Below are 26,498 nucleotides of genomic sequence, written 5' to 3' on the forward strand. Positions count from 1 at the left end.
ATCCTACCTATATCTCTTTTTGCAGCCTACAACAGCCCTCCACCTCATCCACTACTCCACCAATCTTGGTGTCATCAGCAAATTTACTGATCCACCCTTCAGTCCCCTCCTCCAAGTCATTTATAAAAATTACAAATAGCAGAGGACCAAGCACTGATCCCTGTGGCACTCCGCTGGTAACTGGTTTCCAGTCCGAAAATTTTCCATCCACCACCACCCTCTGTCTTCTGTTAGATAGCCAGTTACCTATCCAATCGGCCAAACCTCCCTCTATCCCACACATCCTTACTTTCTTCATAAGCCGACCGTGGGGGACTTTATCAAACGCCTTACTAAAATCCATGTATATGACATCAACTGCACTACCTTCATCTACACACTTAGTTACCTCCTCAAAAAATTCTATCAAATTTGTGAGGCAAGACTTGCCCTTCACAAATCCGTGCTGACTATCCCGGATTAAGCTGCATCTTTCTAAATGGTCGTAAATCCTATCCCTAAGGACCTTTTCCATCAACTTACCAACCACCGAAGTAAGACTAACCGGCCTATAATTACCAGGGTCATTTCTATTCCCTTTCTTAAACAGAGGAACCACATTCGCCACTCTCCAGTCCTCTGGCACCACCCCGTGGACAGTGAGGACCCAAAGATCAAAGCCAAAGGTTCTGCTATCTCATCCCTTGCCTCCCAAAGAATCCTAGGATATATTTCATCAGGCCCAGGGGACTTATCAACTTTCAGTTTATTCAAAATTGCTAGTACATCTTCCCTCCAAACATCTACTTCCTCCAGCCTATCAGCCTGTGACACCCTCTCTTCCTCAAAAACATGGCCCCTCTCCTTGGTGAACACCGAAGAAAAGTATTCATTCATCACCTCTCCTATCTCTTCTGACTCCATGCACAAATTCCCACTGCCGTCCTTGACCGGCCCCAGCCTCACCCTGGTCATTCTTTTATTCCTCACATAAGAGTAAAAAGCCTTGGGGTTTTCCTTGATCCGACCCGCCAAGGACTTCTCATGCCCCCTCCTAGCTCTCCTAAGCCCCTTTTTCAGCTCATTTCTTGCTAACTTGTAACCCTCCATCGAGCCAACTGAACCTTGTTTTCTCAACCTAACATACGCTTCCTTCTTCCTCTTGACAAGACATTCCACCTCTTTTGTGACCCATGGTTCCCTCACTCGGCCATTTCCTCTCTGCCTGGCAGGGACATACCTATCAAGGACACGCAGTATTTGTTCCTTGAAAAGGTTCCAATTATCATTAGTGCCTTTGCCTGACAATTTTTGTTCCCATCCTATGCTTCCTAATTCCCGCCTGATTGCATCATAATTACCTCTCCCCCAATTGTAAACTATGCCCTGCTGTATGACCCTCTCCCTCTCTATTGTAATAACAAAAGACACCGAATTGTGGTCACTATCTCCAAAGTGCTCTCCCACAACCAAATCCAACACTTGGCCCGGTTCATTTCCCATTACCAAATCCAATGTGGCCCCACCTCTTGTCGGCTTATCCACATATTGCTTCAGGAACCCCTCCTGCACACACTGCACAAAAACTGCCCCATCCGAACTATTCGACCTATAAAGGTTCCAATCAATATTTGGAAGGTTAAAGTCCCCCATGACAACTGCCCTGTGACCTCCACACCTATCCAATGGCTGAAATACATTTCTTAAAGGCACAGTATCATCACATAATACTTCCAAGTTTTATATCATCTTCAGTTTCTGAATTTGTGTTTTGTGAGGTCCAGGTCATTATTACATACCACGAAGAGTAGGGTTCCCAATACTAACCGTGGGGAACTCTACTACAAAACTTTCTCCTGTCTGAAAAACAATTAACAACTACTAATAAAAGCAAAATGCTGCAGATGCTGGAACCTGCAATAAAAACCGAAAATGCTGGAAAATCTCAGTAGGTCGAGCAGCGTCCATAGGGAGAGAAAGCAGAGGTAATGTTTCGAGTCCATTTGACTCTTCATCAGAATTAGATGTGTTGGGTGTTAAACTGTCAAAAACCAAGACGGAAATGGAAAGAAATGAAGGTGAACATGGGAAAGGGGACAAATGGAAATCTCTCATGGAGAACAGGGTTGCAAACAGCAGCCCTCCCCCAAAGGCTGTACTTAGCATTGCAGCCAACCAGCCCGAAACTTTGTCCAGTACCCACACTAACCTCACCCACTATAACCTCACCCCCAGTAACTCTGCCCTCCACTCTAACCCCATTCACTCTAACTCCACCTACTCTAACCTTGCCCCCACTCCAGCCACCACCGCAACCCCGCCCATTCTAACCCCACTCACACCAACCCTGCCCACTCTAATCCAACCCACTGTAACCCTGCCCATCCTAACCACACACACTTTAACCCTGCCCATTCTAACCCTACACACTAAACCTGCCCACTGTGACCCCACCAATTCTTATCCCACCCACAGTAACTCTGCCCTTCATTCTAATGCTGCCCATTCAAACCCCACCCATTCTAACCCCACCCAAACTAACCCTGCCCTCTTTAACCCCACCCACTCTAACCCCATCCACTCTAACCCCACCCATTCTAACCCCACCCAAACTAACCCTGCCCTCTTTAACCCCACCCACTCTAACCCCATCCACTCTAACCCCGCCCATTCTAACCCCACCCAAACTAACCCTGCCCTCTTTAACCCCACCCACTCTAACCCCATCCACTCTAACCCCACCCATTCTAACCCCACCCAAACTAACCCTGCCCTCTTTAACCCCACCCACTCTAACCCCATCCACTCTAACCCTGCTCAGTTGAATCCCACCCACCCAACCTTGTGCATATCAACCCTGCACCCAATTCTAACCCCACCCACTCTAATCCCACCCTCCACTCTAGCCCCACTCCCACCAACCCCTCCCCACTAGCCCCTTCCTCAATGGCCCTTCCTGCACTAACCCCACCCCCACTAGCCCCACCTCCCCACTAGCCCGACCACCTCTATCTCTGCGCCCTCTATGCCCGCCCCTCTATCTCTGCGCCTTCTATCCCCACCCCATTACACTCGATAGCCCCACCCTCACAAGCCCCTCCCCCACCTGCCCCAACCCCCGCTCGCCCTGCCACCTCTGACCCCTACTCCAGTAGCCCCACCCCCGGGCCGGTTGCAGTTCCCAGGACAATGGCGCTCAGAGCCTCGTGCTGCCTCTGGAAGTTTCTCCCGGTGCGGACCTGGCTCCCCGGCAGAGCCGCGCACAGCTGCATCGACTGTGAGTGGCCCCAGGCTGTGGAATGGGGTCTGGGAGCCGGGCCCAACCCGGGGGGTGTGAGCCGGGCCCAGGAACCTGGCGCCAGGAATGAAAGCCCCCATTGTGTCGGGAGACTGAGGGAGGATTTCCCTCAGCAATGGGGGATTTAAATGTTGAAGATTGGGAATGTCTTAATCAGAGTAAATCAGGGGACACTGTGTACAGACAGCAGAGTAACCAGGACACACACAATTAGAGTCAGAGAAACTTTGGAATGAAGTGAGTTGTTGTGGAAGCTGGTTTTACTTCCACTAGGGAGCTGGCACTGATAGGATGGGCTGAATGGCCTCCTGCTGTCAAATAATATCCCCACCTTTCTCTTCCAGCCTCCATCGGGCTCTCAGATGACCAAAAAGAATTCCAGAAAGTGGCCTTCAATTTTGTTGGGAATGAGATGGCTCCACACCTGGCAGAGTGGGATCAGAAGGTAAAGATACATGTTCATAGCACCGAACACTGCACCGAGTTAGAATACTGCAGACAAACCAATCAACTCCAGCCTGATTGAGCTTTACACATCCGCAGATTTATATTTTTTACCAACCAGTTGACAACTAGCGTCAGACTATAGCGACACTGCTAAGTGGTCCCAGAACTGCTGAATCCAATCACAATACTGACATGTCCAGCTGTCATATCTGACAATTGAGCAACACGTGACTCTGAGCTCCAATGACATCCCCCTTAGCATTGATGACACGAGTGAAGACTGAAAAGTATTTTTCTTTATTCTTTCATGGGATTTGAGCATTACTAACAAGGCCAGCATTTATTACCCTAGAACTGAGTACCTTATTGGTATATTTCAAAGGGTAGTTAAGAGTCAGCCACATTACTGTGGAGTTGGAATCACAAGTAGGTAAGGGCGGTAGATTTCCTTCCCTAAGGACAATAGTGAACTAGCTGCTTCAGTGCCAGGAACCCAGGTTCAATTCTGGCCTTGGTGACTGTCTGTGGAGTTTGCGTATTCTCCTCGTGTCTGCGTGAGTTTCCTCTGAGTACTCCGGTTTCCTCCCACACTCCAAAGATGTGCAGGTTAGGTTGATTGGCCCTGCTAAATTGTCCCTTGTTGTCAGGGGGATTAGCAGGGTAAATACATGGGGCTGTGGGGAGAGGGCCTGGATGGGATTGTTGTCCATGCAAGTTTGATGGGCCGAATGGCCTCCTTCTGCATTGTAGGAATTCTGATTCAAAAATGTTTTTTACAGTGATCATTTCATGGTTACTGTTACTGAGGCAAACTCGGAGATCCAGCTTTTATTAGTTGAATTCAGCTGTGATGGTGAGATTTGAACCTGTGTCCCCAGAGAATTAGCCCAGGTCTTTGGATTACTAGTCCAGCGAAAGCCATAGAATTCCTACAATGCAGAAGGAATGGCCTCCTACAATTGAAAGAAGGAAGGCAGAATCAGATGTGAAGGTTCTACAGTTAAATAAAGGTAATTACAGGCGCATGAGGGAGGAACTGACAAAAATCGACTGGAAGCAGAGCCTAGTGGGAAAGACAGTAGAACAGCAATGGCAGGAGTTTCTGGGAGTAATTGAGGACACAGTGCAGAGGTTCATCCCAAACAAAAGAAAGGTTATCAGAGGGGGGATTAGGCAGCCATGGCTGACAAAGGAAGTCAGGGAATGCATCAAGGCAAAAGAGAGAGCCTATAATGTGGCAAAGAGTAGTGGGAAGTCAGAAGATTGGGAAGGCTATAAAAACAAACAGAGGATAACAAAGAGAGAAATAAGGAAGGAGAGGATCAAATATGAAGGTAGGCTAGCCAGTAACATTAGGAATGATAGTAAAAGTTTCTTTAAATACATTAAAAACAAACGGGAGGCAAAAGTAGACATTGGGCCGCTCCAAAATGACGCTGGTAATCTAGTGATGGGAGACAAGGAAATAGCTGAGGAACTTAATAAGTACTTTGCGTCAGTCTTCACAGTAGAAGACATGAGTAATATCCCAACAATTCAGGAAAGTCAGGGGGCAGAGTTGAATATGGTTGCCATCACAAAGGAGAAAGTGCTAGAGAAACTAAAAGGTCTGAAAATTGATAAATCTCCGGGCCCAGATGGGCTACATCCTAGAGTTCTAAAGGAGATAGCTGAAGAAATAGTGGAGGCGTTAGTTATGATCTTTCAAAAGTCACTGGAGTCAGGGAAAGTCCCAGAGGATTGGAAAATCGCTGTTGTAACCCCACTGTTCAAGAAGGGAACAAGAAAAAAGATGGAAAATTATAGGCCAATTAGCCTAACCTCAGTTGTTGGCAAAATTCTAGAATCCATCGTTAAGGATGAGATTTCTAAATTCTTGGAAGTGCAGGGTCGGATTAAGACAAGTCAGCATGGATTTAGTAAGGGGAGGTCGTGCCTGACAAACCTGTTAGAGTTCTTTGAAGAGATAACAAATAGGTTAGACCAAGGAGAGCCAATGGATGTTATCTATCTTGACTTCCAAAAGGCCTTTGACAAGGTGCCTCACGGGAGACTGCTGAGTAAAATAAGGGCCCATGGTATTCGAGGCAAGGTACTAACATGGATTGACGATTGGCTGTCAGACAGAAGGCAGAGAGTTGGGATAAAAGGTTCTTTCTCAGAATGGCAACCGGTGACAAGTGGTGTCCCGCAGGGTTCAGTGTTGGGGCCACAGCTGTTCTCTTTATATATTAACGATCTAGATGACGGGACTGGGAGCATTCTGGCCAAGTTTGCCGATGATACAAAGATAGGTGGAGGGGCAGGTAGTATTGAGGAGGTGGGGAGGCTGCAGAAAGATTCAGACAGTTTAGGAGAGTGGTCCAAGAAGTGGCTGATGAAATTCAACGTGGGCAAGTGCGAGGTCGTACACTTTGGAAAAAAGAATAGAGGCATGGACTATTTTCTAAACGGTGACAAAATTCATAATGCTAAAGTGCAAAGGGACTTGGGAGTCCTAGTCCAGGATTCTCTAAAGGTAAACTTGCAGGTTGAGTCCGTAATTAGGAAAGCAAATGTAATGTTGTCATTTATCTCAAGAGGCTTGGAATACAAAAGCAGGGATGTACTTCTGAGGCTTTATAAAGCACTGGTTAGGCCCCATTTGGAGTACTGTGAGCAATTTTGGGCCCCACACCTCAGGAAGGACATACTGGCACTGGAGCGGGTCCAGCGGAGATTCACACGGATGATCCCAGGAATGGTAGGCCTGACATACGATGAACGTCTGAGGATCGTGGGATTATATTCATTGGAGTTTAGGAGGTTGAGGGGAGATCTGATAGAAACTTACAAGATAATGAACGGCTTAGATAGGATGGACGTAGGGAAGTTGTTTCCATTAACAGGGGAGACTAGGACGCGGGGGCACAGCCTTAGAATAAAAGGGAGTCACTTTAGAACAGAGATGAGGAGAAATTTCTTCAGCCAGAGAGTGGTGGGTCTGTGGAATTCATTGCCACAGAGGGCTGTGGAGGCCGAGACGTTGAGCGTCTTCAAGACAGAAATTGATAAATTCTTGATTTCTCGAGGAATTAAGGGCTATGGGGAGAGAGCGGGTAAATGGAGTTGAAATCAACCATGATTGAATGGTGGAGTGGACTCGATGGGCCGAATGGCCTTACTTCCGCTCCTATGTCTTATGGTCTTATGGTCTTAAGGAGACCATTCAGCCCGTTGAGTCTGCACCAACTCTCTGACAGTGTGTTAGCCAGGCCCTCTCCTGTTACCCTGCCCTATCTCCGTAACCTTGCACATTCAGCATGGCTAATCCATCCAAATGGAATGATAATGGGCAAACCTGCTCTGCCGAGACAAGAGATCAAAGGTGAAATCTGAGTCTGAATACCATTTGGTGTTTGAGTACTCAGGACCATGCTGGTCTGGCTGGCTAATAATCAGTCTGACTGGAAATCTTGACATCCTCTGCTGACTCGAGGAGATCCAGGGCTAGGCACACTTCCTTGTTCAGGACAGAGAAAGACTGGTTACAGATGATGTACAGCAGCTTGTTTGTTGCCATACCTCTGCGGTTCCAAGCATTTCTCACAATGTTGACTAGAGACAGCTAATGCTTGAAGTTCATTGAATTTTAATTGAAGGTCTGTCTTTGTATTTGTTTGCACAAGTCCTCGTTTGATAGTACAGAACTTTAATATTGCTGAAAAAGAGATATTTTGTTGAAGCTTTTCATCTTGCACTCATCAGGACAATTCACAAGAATGCCAATGTCATGGAAAACCAATTTATACTGTATGAGAAGAGAGTGCTGATTGGCAGCTGGACTCTGATAGAGGCATTGCCATAGAGAATGCACTAGTTGATTGTTTGACAATTAACTGCCTAGCATTGTTTGACATTTAAACCAGGGAACTTGACTTTGGGCAAGTCATTACCCTGAGAAATGAAACAGCCAATGACTGTAAGTTATTTTGTTTAGGTGCAATGTGTGTACATGTTCTTTCTGTCTGCAAAGAACAGGGCGCTATGTGATATATTTAACTTTGCAATATATGGATATGTACTGAGAGCTCAACTGATTATCTTAAATTACTTGTGAGCATAATTCTTAGCACACCAAGGATTATTCAATAAATGTTGTCCAATCGACAAATCCCATCTGATGTTGTGTAATGATACTGTGCCTTTAAGAAAGGTATATATACCATGTTTCTTGTAAAGGGTATGTTTAAAATTCAACTCTGTTTTACATGGTGCTGATTTGTCTGGGCAGCTGGCCGCTTCAATGTTGAGAATGCGGTATTATGACTGATTTTAGGTAATGGTGTGTTTGTCTAAACAGAGTTAATGCATTTGTGTTTACTTAGGTTTTCTTTGGGGTTTCAGAGTAGGATTTTGATTTGGTTGATTGACAAGAGACAGAGTCATTTGTTAATAGGTGCGCCTAAGCTTGCAGGAGAGACAATTTTTAAAAACAGTCAGTTTATGCCTGGTTCTGAAAGAACACGAGGTGTCTTTCTGTCTGTGTGTCTGTCTGTCTCTCTCTTGGAGGTCGCCGTTTGGGGCTGTGAGAAGACAGGTGTCTCTCTGTGTCTCTCTTTCCTCTCTTCCCCAGAAGTGTTCATAAAGTTCTAGGACTGTTAACCAGTACAAGCACTTAATCTTGGGTTTTTGCTAACGGATTTGATTTTCAAGAGTTGTCTAAGTTTATGAGGAATATTGTTTGAATTGGAACTAATAGAGATAGGTTAGCAGTTAAGAACTGTATCTTGTCATGTTTAAATATTGTTCAATTGGTACATGTTAAGCTAACTCATTTGTTATGGTTAAACTGTACTGTTAAATAAAGTTTGTTTTGATTAAAGCTTCCAGTTTGTCAGTAGAAATGTGCCTGGAGTGAAAAATCATATCTCACAATGCCACAATAGCAAAATAGGTGGGGTCTAGTCCAACTTCATAATGTACCTTGGGGTTTCTGATCTTGTATCCTAACAAGTAGACACTGTAAGAAGTCTCACAACACCAGGTTAAGGTCCAAGGGGTTTATTAGACACTGTGTCTGGACTGATTGGGTATGGTTTGTACCTTGCCTTTTGCCAGTCTGCCGACTTTACTTAAATTATTCATTCACAAAAAGTGAGCATCATTGGTTGGGCCAGCATTTACTACCCATCCCAAATTACCCTTGAACTGAGTGGTTTGCTAGGGTATTTCAGAGGGCATTTAACAGTCAACTGCATTTTTGGGTAAGGATGGGTAGATTTCCTTCCGTAAAGGACATTAGTGAATGAGATGAACCAGACAATTGACCGTGGTTTCATGGTCATCATTAGACTTCTAATTCTTAATTTTTATGGAGCTCAAATTTCACCATTTGCAATGGTAGGGTTTGAATCCAGGATCCCAGAGTATTAAACAGAAAATGCTGGAAAATCACGTCATGGAGTCATAGAGGTTTACAGCATGGAAACAGGCCCTTTGGCCCAACTGGTCCATGCCGCCCTTTTTTGTAAAACCCCTACATTAATCCCAATTGCCCGCATTTGGCCCATATCCCTCTATACCCATCGTACCCATGTAAATATCTAAATGCTTTTTGAAAGACAAAATTGTACCCGCCTCTACTACTACCTCTGGCAGCTTGTTCCAGACACTCACCATCCTCTGAGTGAAACAATTGTCCCTCTGGACACTTTTGTATCTCTTCCCTCTCACCTTAAACCTATGCCCTCTAGTTTTAGACTCCCCTATCTTTGGGAAAAGATATTGACTATCGAGCTGATCTGTGCCCCTCATTATTTTATAGACCTCTATAAGATCACCCCTCAGCCTCCTGTGCTCCAGAGAACAAAGTCCCAGTCTATCCAGGCTCTCCTTATAACTCAATCCATCAAGTCCCGGTAGCATCCTAGTAAATCTTTTCTGCACTCTTCCTCGTTTAATAATCTCCTTTCTATAATAGGGTGACCAGAATTGCACACAGTATTCCAAGTGTGGCCTTACCAATGTCTTGTACAACTTCAACAAGACATTCCAACTCCTGTATTCAGTGTTCTGACTGATGAAACCAAGCATGCTGAATGCCTTCTTCACCACTCTGTCCACCTGTGACTCCACTTTCAAGGAGCTATGAACCTGTACCCCTAGATCTCTTTGTTCTGTAATTCTCCCCAACGACCTACCATTAACTGAATAAGTCCTGTCCTGGTTCAATCTATCAAAATGCCTCACCTTGCATTTGTCTAAATTAAACTCCATCTGCCATTCGTCAGCCCACTGGCCCATTTGATCAAGATCCCGTTGCAATTGGAGATAACTTTCTTCACTGTCCACTATGCCACCAATCTTGGTGTCATCTGCAAACTTACTAACCATGCTTCATATATTCTCATCCAAATCATTAATATAAATGACAAATAACAGTGGACCCAGCACTGATCCCTGAGGCACACCGCTGGTCACAGGCCTCCAGTTTGAAAAACAATTCTCTACAACCATCAATTTTGTATCCATTTAGATACCTCACCCTGGATCCCGTGAGATTTAACCATATGCAACAACCTACCATGTGGTACCTTGTCAAAGGCCTTGCTAAAGTCCATGTAGACAACATCAACTGCACTGCCCTCATCTACCTTCTTGGTTACCCCTTCAAAAAACTCAATCAAATTTGTGAGACATGATTTTCCACTCTCAAAACCATGCTGACTGTCCCTAATCAGTCCTTGCATCTCTAAATGCCTGTAGATCCTGTCTTCCAACAATTTACCAACCACAGATGTGAGGCTCACTGGCCTGTAGTTCCCAGGCTTTTCCCTGCAGCCCTTTTTAAACAAAGGCACAACATTTGCCACTCTCCAATCTTCAGGCACCTCACCCGTGACTATCGATGATTCAAATATCTCTGCTAGGGGACTCGCAGTTTCCTCCCTAGCCTCCCACAATGTCCTGGGATACACTTTATCAGGTCCTGGGGATTTATCTACCTTGATGCACTTTAAAACTTCCAGTACCTCCTTCTCTGTAATATGTACACTCAAGACATCACTGTTTATTTCCCCAAGTTCACTAACACCCATGCTTTTCTCAACAGTAAACACTGATGAGGGATATTCACTTAGGATCTCACCCATCTCTTGTGGATCCGCACGTAGATGACCTTGTTGATCCTTAAGAGGCCCTACTCTCGCCCTTGTTACTCTTTTGCCCTTTATGTATTTGTAGAACTCTTTGGATTCTCCTTTGCCTTATCTGCCAAAACAATCTCGTGTCCCCTTTTTGCCCTCCTGATTTCTCTCTTAACTCTACTCCTACACCCCCTATACTCTTCAAGGGATTCACTTGATCCCAGCTGCCTATGCATGTCATGTGCCTCTTTCTTCTTGACCAGGGCCTCAATATCCCGAGTCATCCAGGGTTCCCTACTTCTGCCAGCCTTGCCCTTCACTCTAAGAGGAATGTGTTTACCCTGAACGCTGGTTAACACACATTTGAAAGCGTGCCACTTACTAGACGTCCCTTTGCCTTCCCACAGACTCCCCCAATTAACTTTTGACAGTTCCTGCCTGAAACCATCAAAATTGGCCTTGCCCCAATTTAGAATTTTAACTTTTGGGCCAGACTTATCATTCTCCATAGCTATCTTAAAACTAATAGAATTATGGTCACTAACACTTCTGTCACCTGCCCTTCCTTATTTCCCAAAAGGAGGTCAAGTTTTGCCCCCTCTCTAGTCAGGCCATCTGAATGAGAAATTCCTCCTGAATACACTCAATAAATTTCTCTCCATCCAACCCTCTAACACCATGACTATCCCGGTCAATGTTGGGAAAGTTAAAATCTCCAACTATTACCACCCTATTTTTCTTGGAGCTATCTGTAATCTCCTTACATATTTGCTCCTCAATTTCCTGCCGAATATTTGGGGGCCTATAGTACAACCCTATCAAAGTGATTTCGCCCTTCTGACATCATTTTTGAGGAGAGAGAACAGAGCTAACATTTCAAGTCTGGATGATTCTTCGTCAGAACTCTATTCTCTCTCCACAGCTGCTGTCGGATCTGCTAAAATAATGCAGCATTTTCTGTTTTCGTTTCAGATTCCAGCATCCGCAGTAATTTGCTTTTATCCCCGGAGTATTACCTTGGACCTCAGGAATGCTAGTCCAGTGACAATGCCACTCGGTCATCGCCTCCTCATATTGCATAGTGACAGCGTGAGCTTGTCTTTCCACAGTAATGAGACAGACTGGGTACTTTTCAAGCTCTAAAGCATTGGCCTCGGCCTGTTGATGAGTTTGCGCGATATACAGCACGAAGTGAGCTGATCAGGTGGCCATTATCCTGCAGGATGTTTTTGATGTGCCCCACTTCATCATCAAGCTTGCATGGTGAGCAAATGACTTGGGCCCTATTTACGAGATTTCCGATAAGGCCAAGCTTGCAGCATGAGGAACTGTAAGAATCCCAATGTGTATATTGACCGATGAAGTGGGCTTGCGGTAGACGGGTAGAGAACTCCCTGGCAAATTTCTCAACCAATATGTCAAAGGAAGGAGCTCATTTGACTGCTCCATTTCAAAGGTGAATTTGAGTGCAGGATGGAGCCCATTAAGACATGTAAGGAAATTATTACATACCTGATTTAAATATACCAAACATATCATCCACATATTTGGGCCCTGTTCTTTGCAGACACAACATGTATACACACACTGCACCTGTTTGGGCCGTCATTTCTTTTATTTAGCTCAATCATTCATTCCTCAGGGCAATCGCTCGACAAAACAAAATTGAGTTGCCTGGTTTAAATTTCAAACAATGCTTGGGAGTTAACAGTCAGTCACCATCAACTGGCACATTCTTCATGTCAATACCTTTATCAGGGTCCAGCTGCTAATCATAGAAATCATAGAAACCCTACAGTGCAGAAGGAGGCCATTCGGCCCATCGAGTCTGCACCGACCACAATCCCACCCAGGCCCTACCCCCACATATTTACCCGCTAATCCCTCTAACCTACACATCCCAGGACTCTAAGGGGCAATTTTTTTTTTAACCTGGCCAGTCAACCTAACCCGCACATCTTTGGACTGTGGGAGGAAACTGGAGCACAGGTTTAAGGTGCGAGGGGCAGTTCAAATCCTCTTTCACATGTTGTACTTCCTTTGAGTGGCATCAGTTTTTGTTTTTCCTTAACAAGCTCACCTTTGGTGTGTGACAGTTGATTCTCTACACTGGGTCAGTCTTTCCTTGGCAGAGTGTAAGTCCTCTGCTAACCTTCAATCTTTTGTTCTGTAATTGCATTAATACCAATTGTCTTTGAAACACCTCGCACTGTTTATTTTCGGCTACCACTTGTTCTTGATTTTCATCTCTTCACAAGTCTGTTTGGAAATGTAATGGTTTTCCAAGGTTCCTTCCAAACTGTTTCCTTCAGTGCTGCAATCTATTTCTTGTATCTTTCGGCTTCCTTCTGGAATTCCTGAGTTTTTTTTTGAAAACTGGTTCTAATTTTCTTTCAGAGTGGCATTGAACACATTTTATTGAACTTTGTAATACTTCAGAGGAACAAGCACTGACCTAAAGAATCCTTGTAGCATGTGACTTATTGCAAAGCTCAATTATCTTTTGTGTTTTCTTGCAATTTACCAGAGTTTCGAGTTTGTTCTGCTGCTCTGCAATTTTGCTGCTCAAGGTCGTCTTTATTCCATCATGTTGCTGAACAGTTATGTACTATATGATTACAAAGAACAATGAGTTCTGTTAATTTTATATTTTCTTATTACACTCTTGTCTTTCATTCTGCATTTCAGTGTATTGTCTTGTCACTATTGAAAACTCGAACGCAGCTTTTTCTGAAGAATCATTCAGCATCTTGTTTTATTTAACTCCTTGTGTGCTTCCAGGAATGTGTATTGGTCCCTCAAAGTCTTTCAAGGCAATGACTTAGAACCATAGAACCATAGAAAATTACAGCTCAGAAACAGGCCTTTTGGCCCTTCTTGTCTGTGCCGAACCATTTTATGCCTAGTCCCACTGACCTGCACTTGGACCATATCCCTCCACACCCCTGTCATCCATGAACCCGTCCAAGTTTTTCTTAAATGTTAAAAGTGACCCCGCATTTACCACTTTATCCGGCAGCTCATTCCACACTCCCACCACTCTCTGCGTGAAGAAGCCCCCCCTAATATTCCCTTTAAACTTTTCTCCTTTCACCCTTAACCCATGCCCTCTGGTTTTTTTCTCCCCTAGCCTCAGCGGAAAAAGCCTGCTTGCATTCACTCTATCTATACCCATCAAAATCTTATACACCTCTATCAAATCTCCCCTCAATCTTCTACGCTCCAGGGAATAAAGTCCCAACCTATTCAATCTCTCTCTGTAACTCAGCTTCTCAAGTCCCAGCAACATCCTTGTGAACCTTCTCTGCACTCTTTCAATCTTATTTACATCCTTCCTGTAACTAGGTGACCAAAACTGTACACAATACTCCAAATTCGGCCTCACCAATGCCTTATATAACCTTACCATAACACTCCAACTTTTATACTCGATACTCCGATTTATAAAGGCCAATGTACCAAAGGCACTCTTTACGACCCTATCCACCTGTGACGTCACTTTTAGGGAATTCTGTACCTGTATTCCCAGATCCCTCTGTTCAACTGCACTCTTCAGTGTCCTACCATTTACCCTGTACGTTCTTCTTTGGTTTGTCCTTCCAAAGTGCAATATCTCACACTTGTCTGCGTTAAATTCCATTTGCCATTTTTCAGCCCATTTTTCTTATTTGAGTGTATCTCTTGTCTGCTATCATGCTGGCGGTTCTTCAGGTTTAAATTCTTCAAACTTGGCTTAGTTATGAATATTCTCTGATTGTAATTGTGTTTTTTCTTGCTCTGCCTGCCCATAGGGCTTTTTCCTTGTCATTCACTGCCAACTGCTGGTACAGTTCCGGAAACATAGCTGAGTCATCAAAACAGAATTAATTTGGAAATATGAGCTGGAGCTTCCTATAAAGATATATTACTGGGGGTTCTGGGGAGCTCTGTGCCTCTCTGGTGCCCTTGTGTAGTTTATTTGGGTGCTGTCATTTGCTCATTTTGCCACTTTTCAGAGCTTATAAAGGGCCAGAACGTACAAAGAACAAAAAACAGTACAGCACAGGAAACAGGCCCTTCGGCCCTCCAAGCCTGTGCCGCTCCTTGGTTCAACTAGACCATTCATTTGTATCTCTCCATTCCCAGACTGCTCAACGTAAGGATAAAAAATATTTTTCAAAGGCTTTTAATAGTTCCAGGAGGCTGGTTGTGGATTCAATACCTTGCATCAAGATAATGTGATTTGCGAGATCTCCAAACCAGTAAGAAGACACACAATAATCTGGTCTTCCTCTGATTTATTTTTACTGAGATTTGATATACTCAATGTGAAAAGTCATCTCTCAAGGATTTAAGTGTTCTGTTGGATTGGACTCTTGGACTGGTCCAAGTGGAGTTGGAAGTGTGGAATTCTGATCCATGTTAAAGATATTTAAAATGTAGATACAGCTTTAAGACCTTACAAGATGGAGTAGCTGTTCATAGCAGTATAAAGGACTTCCCATTGATCATTGGTTTTGGCGGGCTCTGCAAAATGGCGGCAGCGTGTTTCTGGAAGAAATACTTTTAACGATGGTTGCATGGGTCAGCTATTTGCCGACTTATTCAGTTCAACAATTTACTGTCGCAAATAATGGAGTGTTCAAATTAAACACAGGCTTGCTATTTATGAATTGGACGGTTCAGCATTTCCAAGAGCCCGAGTAATTTAACAGCTTTTTTCTTTTACAAACTCTTGATGTAACGTGTTGAGGCTCGGACTTGGTGATCGGGTTTAGCGATGGATTTCATTCAGATGACTCTAGATTAGTAAAAGTGCCTCAGCAACTCATGAGCTTGAAAAGATTTAGTTCACCCTTGCAGGCTCTGTAGTCTGTGTGCTAAAACTGGACTTTCAAGAAAATTCTATAGTATCTTCTGCCGCAATAAAAAATCTCCACCTTCAGTTTCATAGAAATCATAGAAACCCTACAGTGCAGAAGGAGGCCATTTGGTCCATCGAGTCTGCACCGACCACAATCCCTCCCAGGCCCTACCCCCACATATTTACCCACTAATCCCTCTAACCTACGCATCTCAGGACTCTAAGGGGCAATTTTTAACCTGGCCAATCAACCTAACCCGCACATCTTTGGACTGTGGGAGGAAACCGGAGCACCCGGAGGAAACCCACGCAGACACGAGGAGAATGTGCAAACTCCACACAGACAGTGACCCGAGCCGGGAATCGAACCCGGGACCCTGGAGCTGTGAAGCAGCAGTGCTAACCACTGTGCTACCGTATTTATTTACAGACATATAAATACTGTAGCTAGGTCAGAAGCTGGAAATTCTGCTGCGAATAACTCGCTGAAGAATTTCTCAACTTGCTGACTGGGGTTATTTTCCTTGGAACAAAGAAGGCTCCCTAAAGCCTGTCCACAAGAAGACAAAAGTCAGGAGTGTCATGGAATACTTTACATTTGCCAGGAATTTACAGCTCCAGCAATTATCATTCATCTAAAATTCCCTTGATGTACTATGGTTGCAATGTGTACTGTCCATACAGTGCACTCAGCAATCTGACCTCCATGGCTAGGACAAGGCATGGGAACATCACCCCCACCAGGTTCCCTTCTCAATCACACCCAATTCACCACAAGGAATATAACCTAGAGTTTTGACAGTCCTTTGGCACTCTACTAAATTGCATTTCCAAAGACTAGACAGGATGTTTTGGTGCTTCCCTGCAATGTTTTTGCGTGATTTAATGAGCTTTGAACAGCAATTGTTGATTAATTTTGAATCAGTATTACGTTGGCATTGCTATTCCTTCAGTGTATTTTTTTAATCACACATTAACCAGTAACATCAGTTGGATACCGTTAATGATCAACTTTTAAACAGAGTAACCCCATTTCTCATACTGATCAGAACGTATTCTAAATGAGAGTAATTATGTACAATGTACTGACCTGGATTTTGCTCTGGTAAAGACAGCGAAGCTCAGTCTTCTCCACTAACTGTCAGGAGTTGGATCATATAGAGAATAACGCAGAAATCCAGAAGTTGCTCCTTCAGAAATTGAGCTGTAGCAGTTCCCCCAGACTGTAATCTACATTGTGATCATGATTTCACTACTGTTCATCTCACTGTAAAAACCCTGTGATGCGCGATATAACTCACGAGGCTAGAGGTACTCGGGGAAATAAAGGCTTTTATTGACTACAACAATAGAGCTACCATATATAATACACGATCCCAGACTAAAGGGTCCCAGACAGAGCAGTGACCTTTATACCTCTCCCAGGAGGCGGAGCCCGACTGGGATGTACCATAAGAACTATATTACAGGTAGAACAGCCCAACCCTAACCCCAACAGTAACATGTAGAACAACCCAACCCTAACCCCAACAGTAACATATATACAGACTCATAGTACTGGCCAGACCCTGGCTCAGCACTACCTGGTGGGAACCAACAATGGTTCACCACACCCTGAAAAGTTGTACTTTGTTGACTGGGGAGTGACTGGGATTTTTGGTGCATTAACATAAGAATTACTGCCAAGCACCCTCACTGCCCCTAAAAAACTAATTTTGTCTTTAGGGAATATCAAATTTTTCCTCAATGATTAAAAATTCCATTGTTTTTTCATTTTAGTCAGAAATTTGTATCTTGATTTTTCTCGCTAAATGCAGTCATACATTTTTTTCACTATCTGTAAATTGAAATTAAAAATGAAGGACTTTAGATGTATTTAACTTTGTTGATTGTAAGATGATGCTTGCTGACATGACTGCCTTTATACTCCAAGGCATCACTTTGATTTGGCACCAGAATTAAACAGCTGTGGGGAAAGGGGAAATTCCCGATACACACACCACTGGATATTTGTGGGCAACTTTCTTTGAGTTTAGTGGTGAACACCCTTGCTTTGTTGCTGCCAACAAAATCTAGACCTGTTTCACCTTGGAGCAATTAACTCCCCTTTATAAATGTAGCATCCCAACACTCACTTAGCACTAGTATAATACTCCCATGACACTTATTCAATCCTTAATCATAGGCAAAGCTAGTTTAATTTCAGACAGACTGATTCTGCTCGATTCCAGTGCTGGTCCAATTCCAACTTCCACTTTTTCACAGCAGCAGCAGCTCACAGGAACCACAACACAAATTAAGTTAAAGTTCCGAGTTAGATAGGAAAGTTTAAACTACTGATTCTTAAAAATGAGGACAATGTACACATTCTACCACCTGTAAGATGCCGTCTCTTTTAAACTTGTTATCTTTGTTTCAGCTCCCTCCCCAAGAAAGCACCTATTCCACAATGTCTCCAACTTGTCAATTGGTCTCTCAGTTAAACAGAGCTAAGATTCTAGTATGTGACATCTGCAGCAAAATCACAGGATTTGTTACAGCTCTGAAGTGGGCCACTCTGGCACGTTGCTGCCTTTGCCAAGTGATAGGTCTTATTGTCACTGAAATGTCCAATGGAAATTCTCTGGTAGCTAATGATGTCTGTTCCTTTGAGAATGTTGCCTGTAATCCACTATATTTTATCTTGTTGATAAAGCCACACAATTTGATGCTTTCAAACTTCGCAAGAATATAGAATGGCTCTGTGTAGAAAAGCACATGTATGTCTTGATTTACTTCACACTTGTATCATCCCACAATTTAAGAGCGTGCGTTTTCTCAAAATCATCCTTTGAATTTTGTTTTGGGGTTATAAGTTTTTATAATTTCTGTATTCTAATGTCAAATAGGAACTCTTTCCTGTCGAGGTAATGAGGAAAGCTGCACAACTTTTATTGTTCATCCGGATGTTGGGGGATCAGGACTATCACGAGTGGACACTTCTATCATATTTGAAGCATTGTCAACAGGCTGTGCAAGTACCACTGCTTATATCAGTATTCATAAGTAAGTTAATATGGAAATGACATTCAGCCCACAAAATTACTAACTACACTGTCTTAAATGTCCTAAACCCTTTGCAGTGAAAATGGAAACAGCAATAATAGGAGAATTAGAAGACTTGAATGAAGACCCGATGGGAGAAGCAGCTTTGGATAAAAGATCTTGAAAATGTAGTGGAGAAAACATTTGAACAATAGTGCAGATATAGAGTTAGGTATAATGAGTGTAAATATGGAAGTTGATCCCGTACCTAAGGATAATGCTTTGGGACACTACATAGGTGAGGAATAGAAGGGGTGAAACCTTGGAACATTCGGGAGTCCACCATTTTGGGGTGGGAAGAGAAAGCATTGCAGGAGATAAACTTGTGTCACAGAAACAGAAAATGCTGGAGAAACTCAGCTGGTCTGACAGCATCTGTGGAGAGGGATTAGAGCCAAAGTTTCTCTCTCCACAGATGCTGTTAGACCTGCTGAGTTTGGTCAGGCATTTTTAGGTGTCAGGTTCATGGAGCAGGGAATTCTCCTGACTGAGCAACTGATGAAATAAGGGATCTTCCATTTAAGATGCAGATGAGGAGAATTCTTTTCTCTGAGGTCTTAGTCTGTGGAATGAGTGGGCATATGGATGGCAGATGCAGTATAATGTTGATAAATGTGAGGTTATCCACTTATCTGAAAATGGGAAGGCAGATTATTATTTGAATGGGTATAAACTGAGGGAGGTGGATACTCATCGAGACCTTATGTCCTCGTGCATCAGTTGCAGAAAATAAGCGTGCAGGTACAGCAGGCAGTGAAGAAGGCAAAGGGTATGCTGGCCTTCATAGTGAGAGGATTTGAGTATAGGAATAGGGGTGTTTTACTGCTGTCACACCTGGAGTATTGTGTGCAGTTTTGGTATCCTTATTTGACAAAGGATGTCCTTGCTACAGAGGGAGTGCAGTGGAGGTTTACCAGGCTGATTCTTGGGATGGCAGGTCTGTCATCTGAGGAGAGACTAAGTCGTTTGGGGTTGTATTCATTGGAGTTTAGAAGGGTGAGAGGGAATCGCATTGAAACTTATAAAATTCTAACAGGATTAGACAGGTTAGATTCAGAAAGAATGGTGGGGGAGTCCAGTATCAAGGGTCATAGTTTGAGGATAAGGGTTTAGGACCTTTAGGACTGAGGTGAGGAGAAATGTCTTCACCCAGAGAGCAGTGAATCTGTGGAATTCACTACCACAGAAAGTAGTTGAGGCCAAAACATTGTGTTATTTCAAGAAGAAATTAGATATAGCTCTTGGGGCCTAAAGGTATCAAGGGATATTTGGGGGGAGTGGGGGGTCAGGATATTGATTTTGATGATCAGCCATAATCAAAATGTATGGCGGAGCAGGCTTGAAGGGTCGAATTACCTACTCCTGCTTATATTTTCAATGTTTCTATGCCAAACTAGGCCCCACTGCCCACCCCATGGCCTGGGTAAGATGCTTTTTTGGAAAGTCGGTGCTGACTCAATGGGCTGAATGGCCTATTTCTGCATTCTGTGGTCATACTCCTGTGCATTCTGAATACTTTGAGTATTCCTCCCTTTTAAAGCAACCCATCTAATTTTCTATCGAAAGAATTTATGGACACTGTTTCAACCATAATTTGTAGTAGAAAATTTAATATTCTGAGAATTGTTTCTAATGTGTTTATTTTCATTCTGATCTTAAATGAGTGTTCTTATGATCATTTTTCTCGTCTTTGGAAGCACCTCCCAAACCCATGGCTTTCATCACCTCGAAGAACAAAGGTTCTTCGGAACACCATCACTTCCAAACTGCCCTCAAAAGCCTCATACCATCCTGACTTGGGCATATATGTCGCTGAACCTTCATTGCTGGGACAAGATTTTGAAGCCCTTTACCTAAGGGAATTGTGGGAGAACCTTCACACATGGAAGCATTTTCTAAAGGTGTTCATAGAAACCCTACAGTGCAGAAGGAGGCCATTCGGCCCATCGAGTCTGCACCGACCACAATCCCACCCAGGCCCGACCCCCACATATTTTACCCGCTAATCCCAGGACTCTAAGGGGCAATTTTTTTAACCTGGCCAATCAACCTAACCCGCACATCTTTGGACTGTGGGAGGAAACCGGAGCACCCGGAGGAAACCCACGCAGACACGAGGAGAATGTGCAAACTCCACACAGACAGTGACTATGCTAGCAATGTTTATACCCCGAGATTGAAAGTTAAAAGTCTATGATCTCAACTCTACATACAGTTTGACAGAAGGAGTAGGGACTCAATGAAACGGTTCTATAGATTGTCCAGGGATAGAGAAATCTTGAGATCCATGTGCACAGATCCTTACAGGGCAGGACATATTGAGAGATAGTTGGCAAAGCATGTGGGATCTTTGTCTTACTAAATTAAGGTCTTAGAATCCCTACTGTGCAGAAGGAGGCCATTCGGCCCATCGATTCTGCACTGGCCACAATCCCACCCAGGCCCTATTCCCGTAACCCTACACATTTACCATGCTAATCCCCTGGGGTCAATTTAGCATGTCCAATCAACCTAACCCGCACATCTTTGGAATGTGGGAGGAAACTGGAGCACCTGCAGACACGGGGAGAATGTGCAAACTGCACACAGACAGTGACCCAAACTGGGAATTGAACCCAGGTCCCCGGCGTTGTGAGGCAGCAGTGCTAACCAGTACAAGTACAAAAAGTTGTGTAATTTCCAATTTTTTCCAGTTCTGATGAAAGATCATTAGCCTGACATGTTCTCTTTCTACAGATTCTGCCAGAGGTGCTGAGTATTTCCAGCATTTTCTTTAGAAAAGTAAGCAAGTTATATACCTTTTGTAAACCTTTGGAATCTTTGTAAAGCTATGATTAGGCTACAAACAAAGTATTGCATCCAGTTAAGGATGGTGGGGGAGTCCAGAACTAGGGGTCATAGTTTGAGGATGAGGGATAAACCTTTTAGAATTGAGGTGAGGAGAAATTTGTGCACCTAGAGAGTGTGAATCTGAAGAATTCACTACCACAGGAAGCAATTGAGGCCAAAGTGTTGTGTGATTTCAAGAAGAAATGAGATATAACTCTTGGCTAAAGGTATCAAGGGATATGGAGGGAAGGCAACATCAGGGTATTTGATGATCAGGCATGATCATAATGAATGGCAGAGCGGGCTCAAAGGGCCCTGCTTCTAATTTCTATGTTTACCACACTTTAGGAAGTGTGTAAGCATCCTTAAACAAGTGCAGAGGAGATTTACTAGAATGGTTCCAGAGATGAGGTTCAGTGGGAGAAGCTGGTGTTGTTCTCCTTTTGAGCAAAGGAAGTTATGGGGAAATTTGGAGCCGTACACAATTATAACAGGTTTAGATAAGGTAACATAGAAAAGCTGTTCCAAATAGCTGGGAGTAGAAGAACTATAACTCAGCGAATACCTCTTCCCGTTTGAGGAATGAAGGCACAACAATGCTCAAGACCAAATTCCTCACTTTCAGAGAGTTGGTGGTTAGACAGATTTACTACATGTTTGGCAGCATCATTAATTGCACTGCCAAACTGTTTCTACTTATGTGATTTTGCAGTGGGGTATGTTTGCACTTTTTATTGAGGCAATTTAGCAGCACAAATGGACCAAATCCAAAAGTGAGGGGGATACAGAGGAGATTCACTAGAATGTTGCCTGGAATGGAGCATTTGAACTATAAAGAGAGACTAGATAGGCTTGGGTTGTTTTCTTTAGATGTGGAGATGCCGGCGTTGGACTGGGGTAAACACAGTAAGATTTTCAAATTGACACCGCTCGCCAAAAAATGTTCTGAAAAACGAATGTTCTGTGCAAATGTTCTGAAAAACAGTTGTTTTCTTTAGAGCAGAGAAGGTTGAGGGGGGACATGATTGAAGTGTATGAGGATATGGACAGGGTGAGTAGGGAGCACCTGTTCCCCTTTTGAGAGATCAATCACAAGGGGGCATAATTTTAAGGTGAGGGGCAGGAGATTCAGAGGGGATTTGAGAAAAAAGAATTCACTCGGTGGTGAGAATCTGAAATGCACTGCCTGGGAAGGTAGTGGAGTCTTTAAAAAGTATTTGGATGAGCACTTGAAACATCAAAACATTCAAGGATATGGGACAAGTGCAGGAAAATAGACTTAGCATGACTTCAGTGGTAGTTACTGTTGGTGTATGCTCGATGGGCTGAAGGGCCTTTGCTGCGCAACATGACTCTATGACTCTATAGCTCTTTAGATTATGGTATCTAGAATACACATCTGTTTTTTCAAATGCCTTGAGAGTTTCTACCTCCACCCTCTTCAAGAAGTGAATGCCAGACCTCTAGCATCGTCCAACTCCCCTCTACTCTTTCTACCAATTACTCTAAATCTATGTCCCTGGCTATTGCTCTCGCTGCTAATATGCTAATTCTCTTAATTGTTATGCCCATGATATCTCCATGTCATACATGTACAAAAGTTGGGGAATCATTTATCTGCCAATTTTAATTTATTAAGGGATGGCTTTGATTATTACAGGTCAAAAAAGTTTCATTGTAGAATAATTAGAATGTACTGCATTTAATTTATACACATTAAACTAAACATAGAATTCTCCAAATTTAGCATGTTCTATTTATACCATTGCCATTTAAGAAATAGACCCATGGCTAGTGTTGTATTCATGCTTCTAACATATGAATTACACAGAATCTTGGAACTATAGGAAATTCAAATGGAATGTAGCAAATATGAAAGCAAAGAAGATTTGAAAAGCTAAGAGAGATCATGAAAGATAGGTAGAGAAGTAGTAAAGAATTTTAGAAACCTGTAGAAAGTAAAACATCTTTTGTTTATCATCTTGACCCTCAGAGTAACTCGTCATTTGATCTCTCCTGTTTTTCACCCTGTCACAACGAATTTGAAGCTCGACATTATGTGGAGCTCCTCTTCTGTTGCCTTCACCTCCACACCTACTTCTTTGGGCAAAGGTCCTCCAGCATCTATTACCACCACTCAGCAGACACTTCTGCCCACCTTCAATATTGTCCCTCCACCTGGACCCCTCTGGCTTTTTTTATCCTTTCTTTTTTTTAACCCCCTTTCACTGCAAACTGCTGGCTTGACAGTGGACATCTAAATTTCTCCTCTTCCTTTGAACTTGCTGCACTCTGTTCTCTCAGGTCTAACTCTGATATTGTGATCAAACCTGCTGACAAGGTCTCTCGTGTTGTCTGGCAAACTGACTGCTATCTTACAGAGGCTCAATGACAACTCTTCAACATTTCCTCCTACCTCCTCCTGGACCATGATCCCACCATCGAGCATCAAACCATTGTTTCCAGAATAAACATTGATCTTCTCTCCTCCAGTGACCTTCCATCCATAGCTTTCCACTTCATACTTCTCAATCCTGTACAGGTTGCTTCTACCTCCTCCCCAAGAAATATAAACGGGACTTTTCTGGCAGACCTATCATTGCAATTTTCTATTAATAACCCAACGGCAAACTCAAGCTCGGATGAACTCAAAAGGTTAGTTTATTTTCATGCACTTAAAAGCCTTTTATTACCCAGGCTGGCCAACAGGAGTCTGTCTACTCGTCAGCTAAGACTAGACTCCTGTTAGCCAGTGTAGGTTATGAAAGGCTTTTTATATTGCTCTCTTTAAACTTAGTCTGTGAAGTTCCTCAGGGGTCATTCGTGGCTCTTTGTGGATAAGAATGTGCAAATTTTTCTGATTCTGCAAGATAGCTTTTTTTATCCTGGGCCACAGGCAGATAGACCGTCAGTCATTTTAGATCTTTATCTTTAGAGATAGCCATGAGTGTATCTCTATATTATTTTAAAACATTTATACAGGGTAAAGTATTTGTCCCTCGCAGATGACTGGATCACTGCAAAGTCTTGCTCGCATCCTGAATTAGAAAACTCTTTCAGCTTTGCTTCCAATTTCCATCTTTTGTTTCCATTATCTGTCTCTGTTTCAGATGATGGACCATTAACTAGTATTCATTGTAAGCCCATTGATTCCCACAGCTACCTCAGCTACACTTAAGGATTCCAGTTTCTCTGTACCAATGATGCAACTTTCCACCATGTAAGTGTTTGAGTTGTATTCTTTTTTTCTTCAACCAATGATTCTCTTGATGTGTCCACCTCATTTCCCGCACTTCTGTCTCACAGAATCACACAGAAACCCTACAGTCCAGAAGGAGGCCATTCGGCCCATCGAGTCTGCACCGACCACAATCCCACCCAGGCCCTACCCCCACATATGTTTGCCCGCTAATCCCTCTAACCTACACATCTCAGGACTCTAAGGGGCAATTTTTAACCTGGCCAATCAACCTAACCCGCACATCTTTGGACTGTGGGAGGAAACCGGAGCACCCGGAGGAAACCCACGCAGACACGAGGAGAATGTGCAAACTCCACACAGACAGTGACCCAAGCCGGGAATCGAACCCAGGACCCTGGAGCTGTGAAGCAGCAGTGCTAACCACTGTGCTACCATGCCGCCCCACCCCTACCCTTCCTCCAAAAGCCACAGTATGGTTCCCCTAGTACTTGCCTTTTACCCCAGCAGCCTCCAAATTCAGTAAATCATGTAACATTGTTCCTACCACCTCCAACATGATGTCATCACCAAATGCATCATCTTCTCCCCTCCCCCTTCAGCATTCTAAAAGGATTGTTTCCTCTGTGATGCCCACTTCTTGATCATCCCCAACTCACAGCATCTTTCCATACAAGTGCAGGAAATGTGACACCTATCTTTTTACCTCCCCTCTCCGCACCATCCAAAGCCCCAAACATGTGCATTCTTTCAATTTAGTATGCTGTGTGTATTGTATTTGCTGCTCACATTGTGTTGGTCTCTACATTCGGGAAATCAAATGCACATTGGGTGACTGCTTTGTGAAACATCTCAATTAAGTTGCAAGCATGATCCAGAGGTGGCCTGTCATTTTAATATCCCACCTTGCTCTCATGCTGATATCTTGTCCTTGGTCTACTGCATTGTTCCAGTGAAGTTCAACATTAGCTTGAGGAACAGCATCATGGGTCGTAACTTCTGAGCTTTGCAAGGTTGGATTTTGGGGGAAATCTCATAGATGCACTGGGGAATCCCCCTCAGAGGTTTCCAGGTAAGCATTTGTACTGGGTAACTTCCCAGAAGTGCTAACCTCCTCTGGACAATTGCCCTGTGCTGGGAACCATCTGAAAATGCAACTTATTAAGACCATAAGACCATAAGACATAGGAGCGGAAGTAAGGCCATTCGGCCCATCGAGTCCACTCCACCATTCAATCATGGTTGATTTCAACTCCATTTACCCGCTCTCTCCCCATAGCCCTTAATTCCTCGAGAAATCAAGAATTTATCAATTTCTGTTTTGAAGACGCTCAACGTCTCGGCCTCCACAGCCTTCTGTGGCAATGAATTCCACAGACCTACCACTCTCTGGCTGAAGAAATTTCTCCTCATCTCTGTTCTAAAGTGACTCCCTTTTATTCTAAGGCTGTGCCCCCGCGTCCTAGTCTCCCCTGCTAGTGGAAACAACTTCCCTACGTCCATCCTATCTAAGCCGTTCATTATCTTGTAAGTTTCTATTAGATCTCCCCTCAACCTCCTAAACTCCAATGAATATAATCCCACGATCCTCAGACGTTCATCGTATGTCAGGCCTACCATTCCTGGGATCATCCGTGTGAATCTCCGCTGGACCCGCTCCAGTGCCAGTATGTCCTTCCTGATGGATGGAGT

General features: G+C 43.6%; 1 protein-coding gene across 1 annotated transcript in view; it reads left to right on the forward strand.

Moving 5' to 3' along the window:
* The first annotated feature begins 2,041 nt into the window (after positions 1 to 2,041).
* The window catches only part of acad8 (acyl-CoA dehydrogenase family, member 8), a 43,668-nt gene continuing 19,211 nt past the window's right edge, over positions 2,042 to 26,498 (forward strand). The window contains 4 exon segments of the mRNA XM_078198909.1: positions 2,042 to 2,213; positions 3,622 to 3,722; positions 18,583 to 18,622; positions 18,625 to 18,739. Coding sequence (XP_078055035.1) covers positions 2,042 to 2,213; positions 3,622 to 3,722; positions 18,583 to 18,622; positions 18,625 to 18,739 — 428 coding nt within the window.

Source organism: Mustelus asterias, chromosome 27 (genome assembly GCF_964213995.1).
Source record: "Mustelus asterias chromosome 27, sMusAst1.hap1.1, whole genome shotgun sequence".
Lineage (NCBI taxonomy): Eukaryota > Metazoa > Chordata > Chondrichthyes > Carcharhiniformes > Triakidae > Mustelus > Mustelus asterias.